The sequence below is a fragment of the Muntiacus reevesi genome, chromosome 13 (genome assembly GCF_963930625.1).
Source record: "Muntiacus reevesi chromosome 13, mMunRee1.1, whole genome shotgun sequence".
In the NCBI taxonomy this organism is placed as follows: Eukaryota; Metazoa; Chordata; class Mammalia; order Artiodactyla; family Cervidae; genus Muntiacus; species Muntiacus reevesi.
The window spans coordinates 27,062,646-27,079,392 of NC_089261.1; the positions used below are offsets into that span (position 1 = coordinate 27,062,646).

At 43.2% G+C, this 16,747-nt stretch overlaps 1 protein-coding gene across 2 annotated transcripts in view; it reads left to right on the forward strand.

Moving 5' to 3' along the window:
• The window catches only part of ADGRD1 (adhesion G protein-coupled receptor D1), a 174,403-nt gene that overhangs the window by 105,430 nt on the left and 52,226 nt on the right, over positions 1 to 16,747 (forward strand). For both annotated transcript variants that reach the window (XM_065904023.1, XM_065904024.1), the window contains 2 exons: positions 10,441 to 10,514; positions 14,522 to 14,645. In XM_065904023.1, the coding sequence (XP_065760095.1) occupies positions 10,441 to 10,514; positions 14,522 to 14,645 (198 nt within the window). The remainder of the gene's footprint in view (positions 1 to 10,440; positions 10,515 to 14,521; positions 14,646 to 16,747) is intronic.

Consider the following 16,747-nt stretch of genomic DNA (forward strand, 5'->3'; position numbering starts at 1 on the left):
TATGGGAGCTGCATATTTTGAGGAATCCGTGCATCCAGGGGATAAATCCCACTTGATCATAGTGTATGATCCTTTTTATGTGTTCTGTTTAATGTGGGATTCTGTTTGCCAGTGTTTTGTTGAGGATTTTTGTGTCTATGTTAGTGATATTGGTCAGTAATTTTCTTTTTTTGTGTGTGATATCTTTGTCTGGTTTTGGTATCAAGATTATGGTGACCTCATAGACTGAACTTGAGAGTGTTCTTTTCTCTGCAGTTTTTGGAAGAGTTTGAGAAGGGTAGGTGTTATCTCTTTAAATGTTTGATGGAATTTGCCTGTGAAATCAACTGGTTCTGGACTTTGTAGGAAGATTTTTAATTACAGTTTCATTACATGTGATTTGTCTGCTTGTATCTCCTATTTCTTTTTGGTTCAGTCTTGGAAATTTGTACCTTTCTAAGAATTTGTCCATTTCTTCCAGGTTGTCCATTTTATTGGCCTATGCATGCTTGTAGTAGACTTTTATGATCCTTTGTATTTTTGTGATATCAGTTGCAATTTCTCCTTTTTCATCTCTAACTTTATTGATTTGAACTCTCTCTTTTCTCCATGGGTCTGGTTAAAGGTTTATCAATTTTGTTTATCTTCTCAAAGAATCAGCTTTTAGTTTCATTGATTTTTTTTAAAGATTTTTTTTTTCATATAGACCACTTTTACAGTCTTTATTGAATTTGTTACAATATTGCTTCTGTTTTATGTTTTTGTTTTTTGACCCCGAGGCATGTGGAATCTTAGCTCTCTGACTGGGGCCCAGACTCATGTCCGCTGCAATGGAAGGTAGATTCTTAACCACATGGCCATCAGAGAAGTCCTAGTTTCATTAATTTTTGCTAATGTTTTCTTCATTTCTGTTTCATTTTTGTGCCGACTTTTATGATTTCCTTCCTTCTACTAACTTTGGGTTTGGTTTGTTCTTCTTTCTCTAGTTGCTTTAGGTATAAATTTAGGTTGTTTATTTGAGACTTATTTCTTGAGGTAGGATTGAATTGTTATAAACTTCTCTCTTAAAATTGTTTTTGCTGCACCCCATAGGTTTTGGGTTGTTGTGTCTTTGTTGTCTTTTTTTTTTATGTATTATTTGATTAGATGCTCAACATCACTAATGTTGACTGGAAAAAATAGCCACAACCTAGAAGTTGAGAGTTATGTTTTATCTGGTGGGAAACTTTAGGACTTTCAAGCCTGGGAGACAGCATCTCAAGTGACCCCAAGAGAACTGTTCAGAGGAGGTGGTGGGAAGGAGTCAGGTTATATAGACGTTGGCAACAAGGGACAGGTAGGTTGAAAAACAGATATTGAGGAAAAGCAGATATCTCAAGTTAAGGAATTTAGCACTTTTCTATGTATGGGAATATGTAAGAGTCTGGGCTTACTGAAATCGTTCCTTTTGTATGCATCTCAGCTCTCCGGGGCCAGCATCCTGGTTTTTTTGTATCCCCAAGCTCCTCGGCTCACAGTAGGGAGTGGGTGCAGCTTGATGGCTGCCAAATCACAAGCCTCATTCTTCCTGGGTCCCCTCTGGGCTCAGAAGCTCACATTTGGAGGGCCGGAATTGCTGATAGCGGTAACATCCTTGTTTATTGATATGGTGGGAAACAGCCCATTTCTCACTAATTATTAGAGAAATGCAGATCAAAACTACAATGAGGTGTCACCTCACACTGGTCAGAATGGCCATCATCAAAAGTATCTACAAACAATAAATGCTGGAGAGGGTATGAAGAAAAGGGAACCCTCTTGTTCAGTTAATGGGAATGTAAGTTGATACAGCCACTATGGAGAACACTACGGAGGTTCCTTAAAAACATAAAAATAGAACTACCATATGACTCAGCAGTCCTACTACTGGGCATAAACCTGAGAGAACCCATAATTCAGAAAGACACTTGTATCCCAGTGTTCATTGCAGCACTATTCTCAATAGCTAAGACATGGAAAGAATATAAATGTCTATCAGCAGATGAATGAATAAAGAAGATGTGGTACATATATACAGTGGAATATTACTCAACCATAAAAGAAACAAAATCGGGTCATTTGTTGAAAGATGAATGAACCGAGGGTCTGTCATGAAGAGTGAAGTAAATCAGAACGAGAAAAACAAATCTCGTATATTAACACATACATGTGGAATCTAGAAAAATGGTGCAGATGAACCACTTCTTGCAGGGTAGAAATAGAGATGCGGACATAGAGAACGGACATGTGGACACAGTGGGGGATGGGGAGGATGGGACAAATGGACAGCGTAGCATTGACATTTATACACCATCAGGTGTGAAACGGACAGCTAGCAGGAAGCTGCTGCCTAGCAGAGGGAGCTCAGCTTGGTGTTCTGTGATGACATAGAGGGTGGGATGGGGTTGGGAGGGAGGTCCATGAGGGGAGGGGATATATGTATACATATAGGCAACTCACATTGTTATATAGCAGAAACTAACACAGCATCGTAAAGCAACCCTACCTGCTCCCCACCCCCTCCACGTATACTGTCCTGTCTGCCTGGGAGATGATAAAGGAAGGCCCTGACCTTGCTTGTGACCAGTTCCACAGCAACTGGGATAGGAATGAGCAGAACCTGCCTCCTGGTTAGAGGGCAGTCTGGCAAGTTATGCTCTCATCTCATTTAAAGGGCCTCTGTTCTTTAGTCACTCAGTCGTGTCTGACCCTTTGCAACCCCATGGACTGCAGCATGCCTCTATCTGACCACAAACAAACAAAAAGTCCTCTCTCTGACCACAAACAAAAAACCAAAACAGCCCCCAAAGAAACAGATGCCCAGTGGCACAGAACAAAAGCCCAAAACGATATAGAAAGTGATATGGGTGTGATATAGCTTTTGAATTTTATTGTTTTATTGTTTATCTCTTAATATTAAGAACTTCATGAGGGTGCTGGTGGGATAATGTGTCTTACAGACAGGTATCAATAGCGTGAAGCCCTGGCTGAATCACTGACATTTTCAGATGCTCTCCTGAGATTTTAAGCAAATGATCTTTTCTAATATATAAAGTGGGAGTAATGATTCCTACTTCAGAGTGTGTTATGAATGAAAATTGTAAGTACTCATCTCCCATGTTCAATCCATAATAGGCACTCAGTGAATAGACTCTATACTGATTATTCTATGGTTAGAATTTTCAATGATTTTCGATAAAGCCAATCTAAGATTTAAAAAAAAGTATATGGGAGGATGTGTGTAGGTTATATGCAAAAGCCATACCATTTTGTATAAGGCACTTGCGTGTCCATGGATTTGGGTGTCCTCGGGGGTCCTAGAACAAGTCCCCCATGAATACCCAGGGGCAACTGTCCTTGAATGAAAAGCAACCAAGTTTCTAAATGAGGAACATTCATAGACTGCTGTGGGGTAGATTTTTTGTCTTCTAAAGTGTGTCTCTCAGATGGAGACCTCTTGCCGAACCTGCAGCAGACGGTGAACACCTGATTAATCCCACTTGCTTTTCCCCAAATGGAAAACCCTTGTGGTTGTTTGCGGGAGTATCAGACCCCATAGGAGACGTTCCTCGGGGCCCATGTAGCCTTTCTCCATGGGACTTAAGTGCTTAGGAAGAGATGTCTGGTGAAGAATCAGATTTTCCCTGTGGACCACAGGGCTCTGCAAGGTCCTCAGCCTCAGGGCCCAGAGAGGAGGAGGTCAAGGTGGCTGCTGCTTCTCCCCACTCCCGATGGGGACCCCTGTTTCCTGGGTCCTGGGATGATTGATCGGGATGGTTTTCATGATGGCCGGACAGCATCTCCCACATCTCTCTGGGAAAGTGAGCCATGACCTGGCCGACCCGCCCTCCTTTCTCAGGCAGCACACACACCCTTCCTTCCTACTGTGCTCCTGGGAACTGTCTGGTCTTTCCTGGAGGCGTGCTGAGAGCCTTTGTTCCATTTTGGCTGCAGATTCCAAACAGAAGGAGGGGATCTGCTTTTCCCACTGCAGGAGCCCAGCCGGGAGGAACCCAGACGGGGTTTCCTGTTTCGGGTGTGATCCTGGCCCCGGATCCCGGGGAGCGCTGTCTGCTCTCCACCCTGCCGACCACACAGGAGCTTGGCTTCTGGGTTGCGCCTGATTTTTAAATTCCCCTTGAAGAGTGATTTAGGTCCAGAGTCAGAGGGTCAGGGCTCCAGTCTCTGTGCCGCTCCCACGTGGAAATACTTCCTTGTGCTCAGAGCAGGGCTGGCGATGAGAGAAGGGGTGGCTCCTCTTCCTGGGGAAGCCCTCAGGGCCTCGGACGACATTGCTGGCTTGCTCCTCCTAGTCCTGGCTGCCCTAACATTTATTCCATTACACAAGCATCACACAAATGCATTCCTTGTTTAAAAATGGCACATAGTGAACAAGTGGGACCTAATTAAACTTAAAAGCTTTTGCGCGGCAAAGGAAGCCATGACCAAATGGAAAGACCACCTACTGAAGGAGAAAAGGTATTTGCAAATGATGTGGCTGATAGGGGGTTAATATCCAATGTATACAAACAGCTCACACAATTTGACATTAAAAAAAACAACTGATTTAAAAATAGGCAGAAGAACTGAGTAGATATTTTTCCAAAGGGGAAATTCAGATGGTCAACAGGCATGTGAAAAGATGCCTAACATCTCAAGTCAGCAGAGAAATGTAGATCCAAACCTTGAGGAGCTGTCACGTCACACCCGTCAGAAAATGGCCATCATCAAAAAATATCACAAATACCCAATGAGCATGTGGAGGAAAGGGAATACACTGTTGGTGAGAATGGAAATTAGTGCAGTCACTGGGGAAAATAGTATGTTGTTGTTTTTTAGTCACTAAGTTGTGTCTGACTCTTTGCAACCCCATGGACTGCAGCACACCAGGCCTTCCTGTCTCTCACCGTCTCCCAGAGTTCACCCAAGTTCATGTTCATTGAATCAGAAAATAGTACAGAGATTCCTTAAAAAACTGAAAGTGAGAACTGCCATATATATGACCCAGAAATTCCACTCCTGGGTGATGTCTGAAAAAGAACCCTCAGAGCACTAATTTGAAAAGATACACACACCCCAATGTTCACAGCAGCATTTACAATCTCCAGGGTATGGAAGTGTTTATTAACGAATGGATAAAGGAAATGTAGTATATATACACAGTGGAACATGTTCAGTTCAGTCGCTGAGTTGTTTCCAACTCTTTGCGACCCCATGAACCACAGCACACCAGGCCTCCCTGTCCATCACCAACTCCCGGAGTTTAGCCAAACTCGTCCATTGAGTTGGTAATGCCATCTAACCACCTCACCCTCTGTCATCCCCTTCTCCTCCTGCCCTCAATCTTTCCCAGCATCAGGGTCTTTTCCAATGAGTCAGCTCTTCGCATCAGGTGGCCAAAAATTGGAGTTTCAGCTTCAACATTAGTCCTTCCAATGAACGCCCAGTACTGATTTCCTTTAGGATGGACTGGTTGGATCTCCTTGCAGTCCAAGGGACTCTCAAGAGTCTTCTCCAACACCACAGCTCAAAAGCATCAATTCTTCAGTGCTCAGCTTTCTTTGTAGTCCAACTCTCACATCCATACATGACCACTGGAAAAACCATAGCCTTGACTAGATGGACCTTTGTTGACAAAGTAATGTCTCTGCTTTTTAATATGCTGTCTAGGTTGGTCATAACTTTCCTTCCAAGGAGTAAGCGTCTTTTAATTTCATGGCTGCAGTCACCATCTGCAGTGATTTTGGAGCCCCCCAAAATAGTCAGCCACTGTTTCTCCATCTATTTGCCATGAAGTGATGGGATCTGATGCCATGATCTTAGTTTTCTGAATGTTGAGCTTTAAGCCAACTTTTTCACTCTCCTCTTTCACTTTCATCAAGAGGCTCTTTAGTTCCTCTTCACTTTCTGCCATAAGGGTGGTGTCATCTGCATATCTGAGGTTATTGATATTTCTCCCGGGAGTCTTGATTCCAGCTTGTGCTTCATCCAGCCCAGTGTTTCTCATGATGTACTCTGCATATAAGTTAAATAAGCAGGGTGACAATATATAGCCTTGATGTACTCCTTTTCCTATTTGGAACCAGTCTGTTGTTCCATGTCCAGTTCTAACTGTTGCTTCCTGACCTGCATACAGGTTTCTCAAGAGGCAGGTCAGGTGGTCTGGTATTGCCATCTCTTTCAGAATTTTCCACAGTTTATTGTGATCCACACAGTCAAAGGCTTTGGCATAGTCAATAAAGCAGAAATAGGTGTTTTTCTGGAACTCTTTTGCCTTTTTGATGATCCAACGGATGTTGGCAATTTGGTCTCTGGTTCCTCTGCCTTTTCTAAAACCAGCTTGAACATCTGGAAGTTCATGGTTCACGTATTGCTGAAGCCTGGCTTGGAGAATTTTGAGCATTACTTTATTAGCGTGTAAGATGAGTGCAATTGTGTGGTAGTTTGAGCATTCTTTGGGATTGCCTTTGTTTGGGATTGAAATGAAAACTGACCTTTTCCAGTACTGTGGCCACTGCTGAGTTTTCCAAATCTGCTGACATATTGAGTGCAGCACTTTCACAGCATCATCTTTTAGGATTTGAAATAGCTCAACTGGAATTCCAGTTCCACTAGCTTTATTCACATCCACTAGCTTTGTTCGTAGTGATGCTTCATAAGGCCCACTTGACTTCACATTCCAGGATGTCTGGCTGTAGGTGAGTGATCACATCATCGTGATTATCTGGGTCGTGAAGATCTTTGGAATACTTACTCAGCCATAAAAAAGAATGAAATTTTGCCATCTGCAGCAACATGGATGGAGGGCATGATGCTAAGTGGAATAAGTCAGACAGAGGAAGACAAATACTGTGTGATATCACTTACAGGTGGAACCTAAAAGCATACAACAAACTAGTAAATATAACAAAAGAGAAGCAGACTCACAGATATAGAGAACAAACTAGTGATCACCAGCGGGGAGAGGGAAGCAGAGAAGAGTACATAGTGGTGTCCTGAGGAGGTCTGATGTTACTCAGGGTCAAGGAAGCTTTGCTGATTCTGAGTGGGGCTCACCACCAGGTTCTTATTTGTATTTTTGACTTTATTTGTATATCGACTTCACATGTTGCTGTTTCCCCAGCTTCTGTGGTTCTGAATGGCTGCAGCCACAGGGCTGTCTGTGTCTGAGCACAAAGGCCACGACAGACTGAGACAGGAGGAGGGGACAGAAGAGGAAGCCTCTTGCTAGCTTTTAGTGGTTCTCAAGTTCGTGTGAGAATCTGAAGGACTTGTGAAAACCCAGAGGCTGTTCCCACCCCCAGAGTTTTCGATTCCGTGGTAGGGCCCTGGGATGCTGAAGCTGCTGTGGGGACCACACTCTTTTTTTTTTTTTTAAAAGATTATACTCCATTTACAGTTACTATAAAATATTGGCTATATTCCGTGTGTTGTACAGTTTATCCTTGTAGATTGTGTTTGTGTGTTAGTTGCTCAGTCATGTCCGACTCTTTGTGACCTCACGGGCTGTAGCCCACCCGACTTCTCTGTCCGTGGAATTTTCCAGGCAAGAATACTGGAGCGGGTTGCCACTTTCTACTCCAGGGGTCTTCCTGACTTAGGGATCAAACCTGCATCTCTTGTGTCTCCTGCATTAGCAGGCAGATTCTTTAGCACTTGTGCCACCTGGAAAGCCCATCCTTGTAGCTTATTTTATTTTTATTTATAATTTTATTTTATTTTTTTGTCTTAAAAAAATTTTTTTCTCCTTGTAGCTTATTTTATTCATGTTAAGTTGTTCAGTCACTAAGTCATGTCCAACTCTCTGCCACCTCATGGACTGCAGCACGCCAGGCTTCCCTGTCCTTCACCATCTCCCAGAGTTTGCTCAAATTCATGTCCATTAAGTAAGTGTTACTCTAACCATTTCATCCTCTACTGCCCTCTTCTCCTTTTGCCTGCAGACTTTCCCATCATCAGGCTCTTTTCCAATGAGTCAGCTCTTTGCCACAGGCAGTCAAAGTATTGGAGCCTCAGCTTCAGCATCAGTTCTTCCAATGAATATTCAGAGTTGATTTCCTTTAAGATTGCCTGGTTTGATCTCCTTGCTGTCCAAGGGACTCTTGAGAGTCTTCTTCAGCACCATAGTTTGAAGGCACTTATTCTTTGGTGCTCGGCCTTCTTTATAGTCCAACTCTCACATCTGTACATGACTACTGGAAAAACTATGGCTTTCACTATATGAACCTTTGTTAGCAAAGTGATATATTTGCTTTTTAATGCATTGTCTAGGTTTGTCATAGCTTTCCTTCCAAGGAGTAAGTGTCTTTTAATTTCATGGCTGCAGTCATCGTCATCGTCCACACTGATTTTGGAGCCCTAGAAAATAAAATCTGTCACTGTCTCCACTTTTTCTCCTCCTATTTGCCATGAAGTGATGGGACCAGATGCCATGATCTTAGTTTTTGAATGTTCAGTTTTAAACTAATTGCCCCTCCTCCCTTTCCTCTACCCACTGGTAACCACTAAACTTGTTCTCTTTATCTATGAGTCTGTCTCTTTTTTGTTATATTCACTTTGTTGTTGTTATTCAGTCACTCAGTCGTGTCCAACTCTTTGCAACCCCATGGACTGCAGCATTCCAGACTTCCCTGTCCTTTACCATCTCCCAGAGGTTGCTCAAACTCATGGCTATTGAGTCAGTGATGCCATCCAACCATCTTGTCCTCTTTGTCCCTTTCTCCTCTTGCTGTCAATCTTTCTCAGCATCAGGGTCTTTTCTAATGAGTCAGCTCGTCGCATCAGGTGGCCAAAGCTTTAGAGCTTCATCATCAGTCCTTCCAGTGAATATTCAGGATTTATTTCCTTTAGAATTGACTGGTTTGATCTCCTTGCAATCCAAGGGGCTCTCAAGAGTCTTCTCCAACATCACAGTTCAAAAACATCAGTTCTTCGGCACTCAGCCTCCTTTATGGTCCAACTGTCACATCCATACATGACTACTGGAAAAACCATAGCTTTGATTATATGGACCTTTGTTAGCAAAGTAACGTCTCTGCTTTTTAATATGTTGTCTAGGTTTGTCATAGCTTTTCTTCTAAGAAGCAAGTGTCTTTTAATTTCATGGCTGTAGTCACCATCTGCAGCGATTTTGGAACCCAAGAAAATAAAGCCTCTCACTCTCATTGTTTCCCCATCTATTTGCCATGAAGTGATGGGACCAGATGTCATGATCTTCGGTTTTTGAATGTTGAGTTTTAAATCAGCTTTTTCACTCCCCTCTTTCACTTTCATCAAGTGGTTCTTTAGTTCCTCTTCACTTTCTGCCATAAGGGTGGTGTCATCTGCATATCTGAGGTTGTTAATATATCTTCCTGCAATCTTGATTCCAGCTTGTGCTTCATCCAGCCCAGTATTTCGCATGATGTACTCTGCATACAAGTTAAATAAACAGGGTGACAATATACAGCCATGATGTACTCTTTTCAAAATTTTAACCAGTCTGTTGTTTCATGTCTGGTTCTGACTGTTGCTTCTTGACCTGCATACAGGTTTCTCAGGAGGTAGGTAAGGTTGTCTGGTATTCCCATCTCTTGAAGAATTTTCCACAGTTTGTTGTGACCCACACAGTCAAAGCCTTTAGCATAGTCAATGAAGTAGAAGTAGATGTTCTTCTGGGATTCTCTTGTTTTTTCTACAGTCCAACAGGTGTTGGCTATTTGATCTCTGGTTCTTGATTTATCGACTGGGAATTGATTAGATACCATTTATTCTGGTTTCCTATGAAGCTGCTGGCTTCCTGAGCTCCCTGGCAAGATTCTTGGAGCAGCCTCTGTGTGTTGCTGAGGGCAGAGCAGCTGATACTAGATACCCCAAGCTGGCATCCAGGAGTAGCCTGGGGGAGTGAGAATCCTAGGGACAGGGTTGTTGATGGATCTGTCCACTTGTTCTTTGGTTCAATAAGTGTTTAGCAAGCACCTGCTGTGTGCCAGACACTAGGGTAGGCACAGGGGGTATGAGGAAATGAGACAAACCCAGGTTCTCTGTGGGCATGTTCTAGAGAGGAAGCCAGCAAACAAGGAAGCAAGTAAATACGTAACATGCTGCGTGGAGATCAGTACTATGAAAAATGCAGTAAGGGGAAGGGGTAGGTTGAAATTGATTTGAATGGGCAGGCGGGTCTCCTGAGGAGAGACCTGAAGGCAGGGAGGGTTGTCTTGGGGGTAGAGCTTTCTAGCAGAAGGGCCCAGCAAGTGCAGAGGACCTGAGGCAGGAGCCCTGGTTTATGGGCAGAGGAGCGCCGTGTGAGAGATGGGGCTGGGTGACCCACCTTCTCTGCCCACCGGGGTTTGTGTGTCCATAACCTGGGGTCTTGGGTGCTGCGAGGGTTTGGCTGTCACATCAGTGTTGGCGACTTGTCTTCTTGGCTGTATCATGAGCTGTGTCCATCCTCTCTCATTTCAGACTCAAAGGCAGTACATTGAGGCCACCAATGAGAGCAACCGAATCTTCCTGTATTGCGCCTTCCTGGACTTCAGGTACTGTCTGCGTGGGAGGGTCCCCAGGCGAGGAGGGGATGGAGGGAGTGGGGAGAGTAGGGAGGGAGGTGGCCAGGATGTCCATGCTCGGTCACACACCCGACCAGATTATGATGTACCTTTATTGTTTTTTGCTCTTTATATTCTCCTTTTCTTACTCCATTTGGATTTTTCTGTGTATTTTTGATGCCATTTTTTCCTCTGCTATTGACTCCTGGTGTCTACTTCCTTTTAATTTTTTGGTAGTGGCTGCCCTAGAAAGCTTAGAATATATATCTTTAATTCATCTGTGTCTACCCGCCAATAATATTATACCACCTTACATGTACTCGGAGACAATACAAAAATCATTTCATAACTCTTCTTGTCCGTAATTAGCACTATTCTTATTATACATTTTATCTTTACAGATGTCGTAAATGTACAGTATGTGGGGAGTATTGTTGCTCCAGGTAATTCATTGTCTTCTAAAGAAATTTAAATTAAGAAACTAATAATTTCGGGGACTTCCCTGGTGATCGAGGAGCTAAGACTCTGAGCTCCCAATGCAGGGGCTACAGGTTCAATCCCCGGTCAGAGGACTAGATCCTACATGCTGCAACTAAGACCCAGAGCAGTCAAATAAATAAATAAAAATAAATATTGAAAACATAATAATTTCCCTTCATGTTTTCAATCTCCAGCTATTTTATTTCTTTGTGTAGAAAACACTTTCTGTCTGGTATGTTCCTGTAACTCTTCTTGTAGTGTGAGTCTGCTGGCAGCAAGTCCTGTTCTTATTTTTCTGAGAACATGCACTTTTATTTTTGAAAGATGGTCTCATTGAGCTTAGAATTCTAGGTCGTTTTTTCGCTAGACTTATACTTTACAGATGATAGCAGCAATATATTAAAGCATTATTCTTTTAAAAAATAAAACATTATTTTAAAAAGCACATGTCCTGTTGGACCTTCAGATCTTATTCTGATTTCCTTTCCTAGAGCCTGCAGTAACACAGTGGGGAGATTTTTGTGTGTATTTTTCAGTAACTTATGCATGTTTTATATTTATGTTCCCAGGAAATATATGGTTGTTTAGTTCCATGTTTCTTGCATTATTCCACCATCCTTTCTTGTGTGTGTTCTGCCCACATCTCCAGAATACACATAATATGTAGCATTTTCATATTTATATATACACATTCCATTTATGCATGTGGGTGAATGGTTTTCTGCTCAGATGCCAACTTCCTCGGTCACAGGGAGAGACACATATTTTCCTGTTATTTGACATCGCTTGGCCTGGCTTCCATGGCAGATTTATTGACGCACAAGCTGGGGAGCAAGGCTTCTTCTTTCCACGGGCTCCCTGGGATGCAGCTCTTTACACGCAGGCAGAGATGACACTACACGGGGCTCATGTCCCCTGGCTAATGAAGACATTGTCACGCCTTCATGGCTCTGTTTAGGAAAATGTGACTTTTATGGTTGGTTTTTAATTCATCGCCACTCTTGGCTTCAGTGCAAGGTGCACTTTGCACCCCTGTGATCACGCTCCCCAAATTCTGTGCCTGCTAGTTTTCTGGTCACCCTCTAATTCAAGTATGGCATTCGTATATTCAGTAGACAAAGGTCACATACAGCCCAGCAGCGGCTTTCCCTGAGGAATGGGAGCCAGTTAACCCTAACAGGTGGCATGGTAGTGGAGGGCCTGCCCATCTCTAAGGCCCTTTTATTCTGACCTTAGCGGGGGGTGGCGGCTCTAAACTGGTAGGTTCCATTGGTCCTGGCTGTGCTGTCTGGTCTCTGCTAAATGCCCCCACCTCGCTTGTCATGAACCTCACTTCCAACGCCCCTGTCCCCGTGTCATCAGGCTCAGCACCACCCTGAGTCCCTGCCCGATGACCCTTTCAACCCCACCTGCCCTCAGGTTGCCTGCTGCCCAAGGCTCACCCAGAGTTATGATCACACTTCCTCCTGGGGACACCGTCTGCCTCAGGGTTGAAGATAAGATGCTGTCCGTGTGTGTTTCGTTCACTGGGCATGAGCAGGAGCAGGCAGGACTGTCTTTATCCATCACCCTCTGGGACGGCCGCATTCCTCATCCACGGCTGATGTTGTCATGAAAACTGGACATAAAGCAAAGCGAAACTAGAGTCTTTAAGCTGCTTCAGCTTTATAAAAGCTTTCCCCAAGGGCCCCTGCCTTTGGCCAAAGCAAAGATTTGTCTTTGCTGATCACTCCGAGTCGCAGTTTCTGGGAAGAACCATTTAAGCATCTCTCTCTCTTTGTTTTTGGATTTGAAAATATAGAGTGGTACAGAGAAGAAAATTGTAATTGTTAATATTCTCACCGCAAGAATGAACCACAGTTAACATTTGAGCACCCTTGCTTCAAGTAATTTTTGTCTTGGTTTATACTTGAAGAAATGATGCAAGTAACAAGTCAAAATGTTATTGTTTAAAGAATTAGAACATTATAAAGAAAAGCAAACATGTAAAAGATGTTTACATCTTATCCTAGTCTTTTACCCTCTCTGTGGGGAGTTTTCCGAATAACTTATGTATAGTGTGTAGTTATATTCATAGAAAATATTTGATCTTCTTTTGTGTCATGCCCTTGCTTCATTATTATGCATTCAACATTGGATGTTATGTTTGTGTGTTTTATCCACATGAATACATGTTGCTTTTTACTAGTGTTTATGCCGTATCCGGGTCCCTGAGGGGGACATTACTGTGAAAGTGTTAGTTGATCAATGTGTCCAACTCTTTGCAACCCCATGGACTGCAGCCTGCCAGGCTCCTCTGTCCATGGGATTCTCCAGGCAAGATTACTGGATTGGGTAGCCATTCCCTTCTCCAGGGGATCTTCCTGACCCAGGGGTCAAACCCGAGTCTCTTGCATTGCAGGCAGATTCTTTACTGTCAACACCAGGGCGGTGGACCTTAGGTAACTTTAAAGTGTTCTCTAATATCACGCATCATTCAGTAAATACCCCAGACGTGTCCCTGTGCTCATGGCTTAGAATTCTCTAGGTGGGGTTGCTGGGTTGCAGTACCCGCACACTCCATTTTTATGAAATTTTCACTGAAGTATAGTTGATTTGCAATGTTGTGCTAATTTATTCTGTACAGCAAAGTGACTCAGTTACATATACATATCCATTCTTTTTCACATTCTTTTCCATTGTGGTTCATCACAGGATATTGAATATAACTCCCTGTGCTATATGATAGGACCTTGTCTATCCATTTTGCTTTGTGTCTGTGAGTCCTTTCTGTGTCTCAGAGACGTTCATTTGTATCATATTTTAGATTCCACATGTAAGTGACATATGGTATTTATCTTTCTCTTTCTGACTTCTTTAGTGTGATCATCTCTAGGCTCATCCATGTTGCTGCAAATGGCATTATTTCATTCATTTCAATGGCTCAGTAATATCCCACCGTGTACATGCACCACATCTTCTTTATCCATTTATCTGTCGGCGGACATTTAGGTAGTTCCCATGTCTTAGTTATTGTAAATAGTGCTGCCGTGAACATTGGGGCGCATGTATCTTTTCAAATTAGAGTTTTGTTTGAGTAACATGCCCTACAAAGGAAACTATAAGCAACAAGAAAAGACAACCACAGAATGGGAGAAAATACTTGCAAATGATGTGACCGACAGCAGTTAATATCCAAAATATACAGACCATTCATACAACTCAGTAACAGAAACAGACAAACACAACACAATCGAAAAATGGCACAAGACCAGCGTAGACATTTCTCCAAAGAAGACCTTCAGGTGGCCGAGAGACACTTCATGTTTATTGGATGTCAGACCAGGTGTTTTCCAAAGTGATTGTGTCAACAAGGGTACACAGCTTTCCCCTCCCAGAAGGAAACAGGTACTTGTTTCCTTGTGGCCTAATCAACAAGACCCAACTGAGCCATCAGCCTGATAAGTGGGAACAGTTTCTCAGCCCCCGGGGCAAGGCTGGGCGGTTGCTTCCCGCTGACCTTTCCTTCTGTGTCTCAGCTCCGGAGAAGGCATCTGGTCGAACCAGGGCTGTGCGCTCACGGAAGGGAACCTCAGCTTCTCCGTCTGCCGCTGCACGCACCTCACCAACTTTGCTATCCTGATGCAGGTGGTCCCGCTGGAGGTAAGCGCCAGGCAGGGAGGGGCTCCTGGGCTGCGAGGAGGCGCCGTTTCTCCATCAGCCCACAGTGGAGGCTGGGTGCAGGTCTTCGTCGTCAGCGCCTCGGGGTGTTGGTTGCAGCGGGGCAGATGGGAAGGGAAGCCCAGTGGGTGGAGACATCTGCGAAGCTCCACTTCTTTGGTGAAACCCCCTTTGCTCTAGGTTTCCCCGGGCAGCATCTGTGCAGACCCTGGGTCCCTCTCGAGGATTCACGTGTAGCCTGGGAGGTGGTCATTGCAGCATTTTCTGCCTTTGGATCACTGGGTTTTGAAACCCTTCCTGTGCCATGGGTGTATCCAGGAGAATATGGTCCTCTGCTATAAGCAGTGTGCCTGGATGTCCAGAGAAGGTGTTGCCAGTGGTGACATGCAGGAGCATCTATGTCCAGGGTGGCCACACCATGTTCTCTGAGCATTTCTGCCATGACATAGGAAACCCTGGGCTTCGGACCTGTTTCTAAGGGACTTGACTTCCAGCTCCAGCAGGAGTGAATCCCAAGGTGGGGGAGGAGATTCCCAGCTGACTCCTGGGTCCTCCTCTCCAAAGGGGGCCAAGATGTCTACCCTCATGTTAAGGATGGGAGAGGCCCCTCCTGGCTGGGTTTCTCTGCTTCAGAATATTTCATCTTTATTACCTATTTGGTTTGGTCAGCACTAAGGACTGGAGATTAATTTCTTTGGTTCAAGGCAAGCATAGCTTTTAAGAGGAGAGAAAAATGGCCTTTAAAAATGCAGATGCCCTAAGTATAGCCAAGTAACAAAATTGGAAATTGACATTGGTACAACCTGTAGAGTTTTTTCAGACTTCTCTAGTTCTCTACACAGCAGTTTTATCATGTGTAGTTTCGTGTACATGTCCAACCAAGACATAAAATTGTTCCATCACCACAGGCTCCCCTGGGCTACCCCTCTAATTTCCCCATCTTCCATCCCAAACCCCTGGCAACCACTAATCTATTCTGTCTCTAATTTTGTTACTTCAAGAATGCTATATAAATGGAATAAGACAATATTTAGCCTCTACAGGTTGACTTCTTTACTCTGCACAATACCCTTGGAATCCATTCCAGTCGTATCAGTAGTTCATTTTTCAAAATTGCTGAGTAGTTTTCCATGGTATAAATGTACCACAGTTTGTTTGACCATTCACCTAGTTTGTTGACTGCTTTTTGTCATGAAAGGGCATTAAATTTTGTCACATACTTTTTCAGCATCAGCTGAAAGCATGTGGTTTTTTGCCCCTTAATTCTGTTAATGTGGACAGTTTTTTGTTGTTGTTGTTTTTAAAATATTGATAGTTCTTTATTCAGTCCAACTACAAGTCTTTTGTTGAATAAGTGATTTGCAAATATTTTCTCCCCAACTAATTTTTTGTTATTGTTGCTATCCTTTTTGCTGCTTGCCTTTTTTCTTTGAGGTAACACTGGTTTATAACATTATATCTTTCATGGGCAACATTATTTTCTACTTATGTATACATTGCATTGACAAAGGGGCAAAAGCAATTCAGAGAAAGAATTCTTTCTTTGAGAAAGAATAGTCTTTTCAACAAATGTTGTGGGAGCATCCATAGGCAAAAAGATGCATGTTCCTATACAAAAGAATGAACCTCAACCAAAACCTCCCAGTTCATACAAATGTTAATTTGAAAGAGATCATGGACAAATATAAAATGTGAAACTATAGAACTTTTAGACAAAAAAAAATAGGAGACATCTTTAGAACCTAAACCTGGGTGAAGAGTTCTTAGGTTTAATACCAAAAAAGGAAAAATTGGTGAATTAGACCTCGGATAATTAAATGCCTTTTTGAAAGACTTCTCCTTTTTGAAAGACTGTTAAGAAGATACAGAGATTTTGAAGTGGAAACAAAAGGCCTTGATAATCATGGATAGTTTTGCAAAAACAGGAATCTTCAACCTGGCCTTCCAGATACCTTAAAGAACCATCTGTCTATTTGTATGTCAGAGCTTAAAATCTACTAAAAAATATTATCTCAGGACTTCCCTGGTGCTGTGGATAAGAATCTGCTTGCCAATGCAGGAGGCGCAGGTTTGATCCCTGGTCC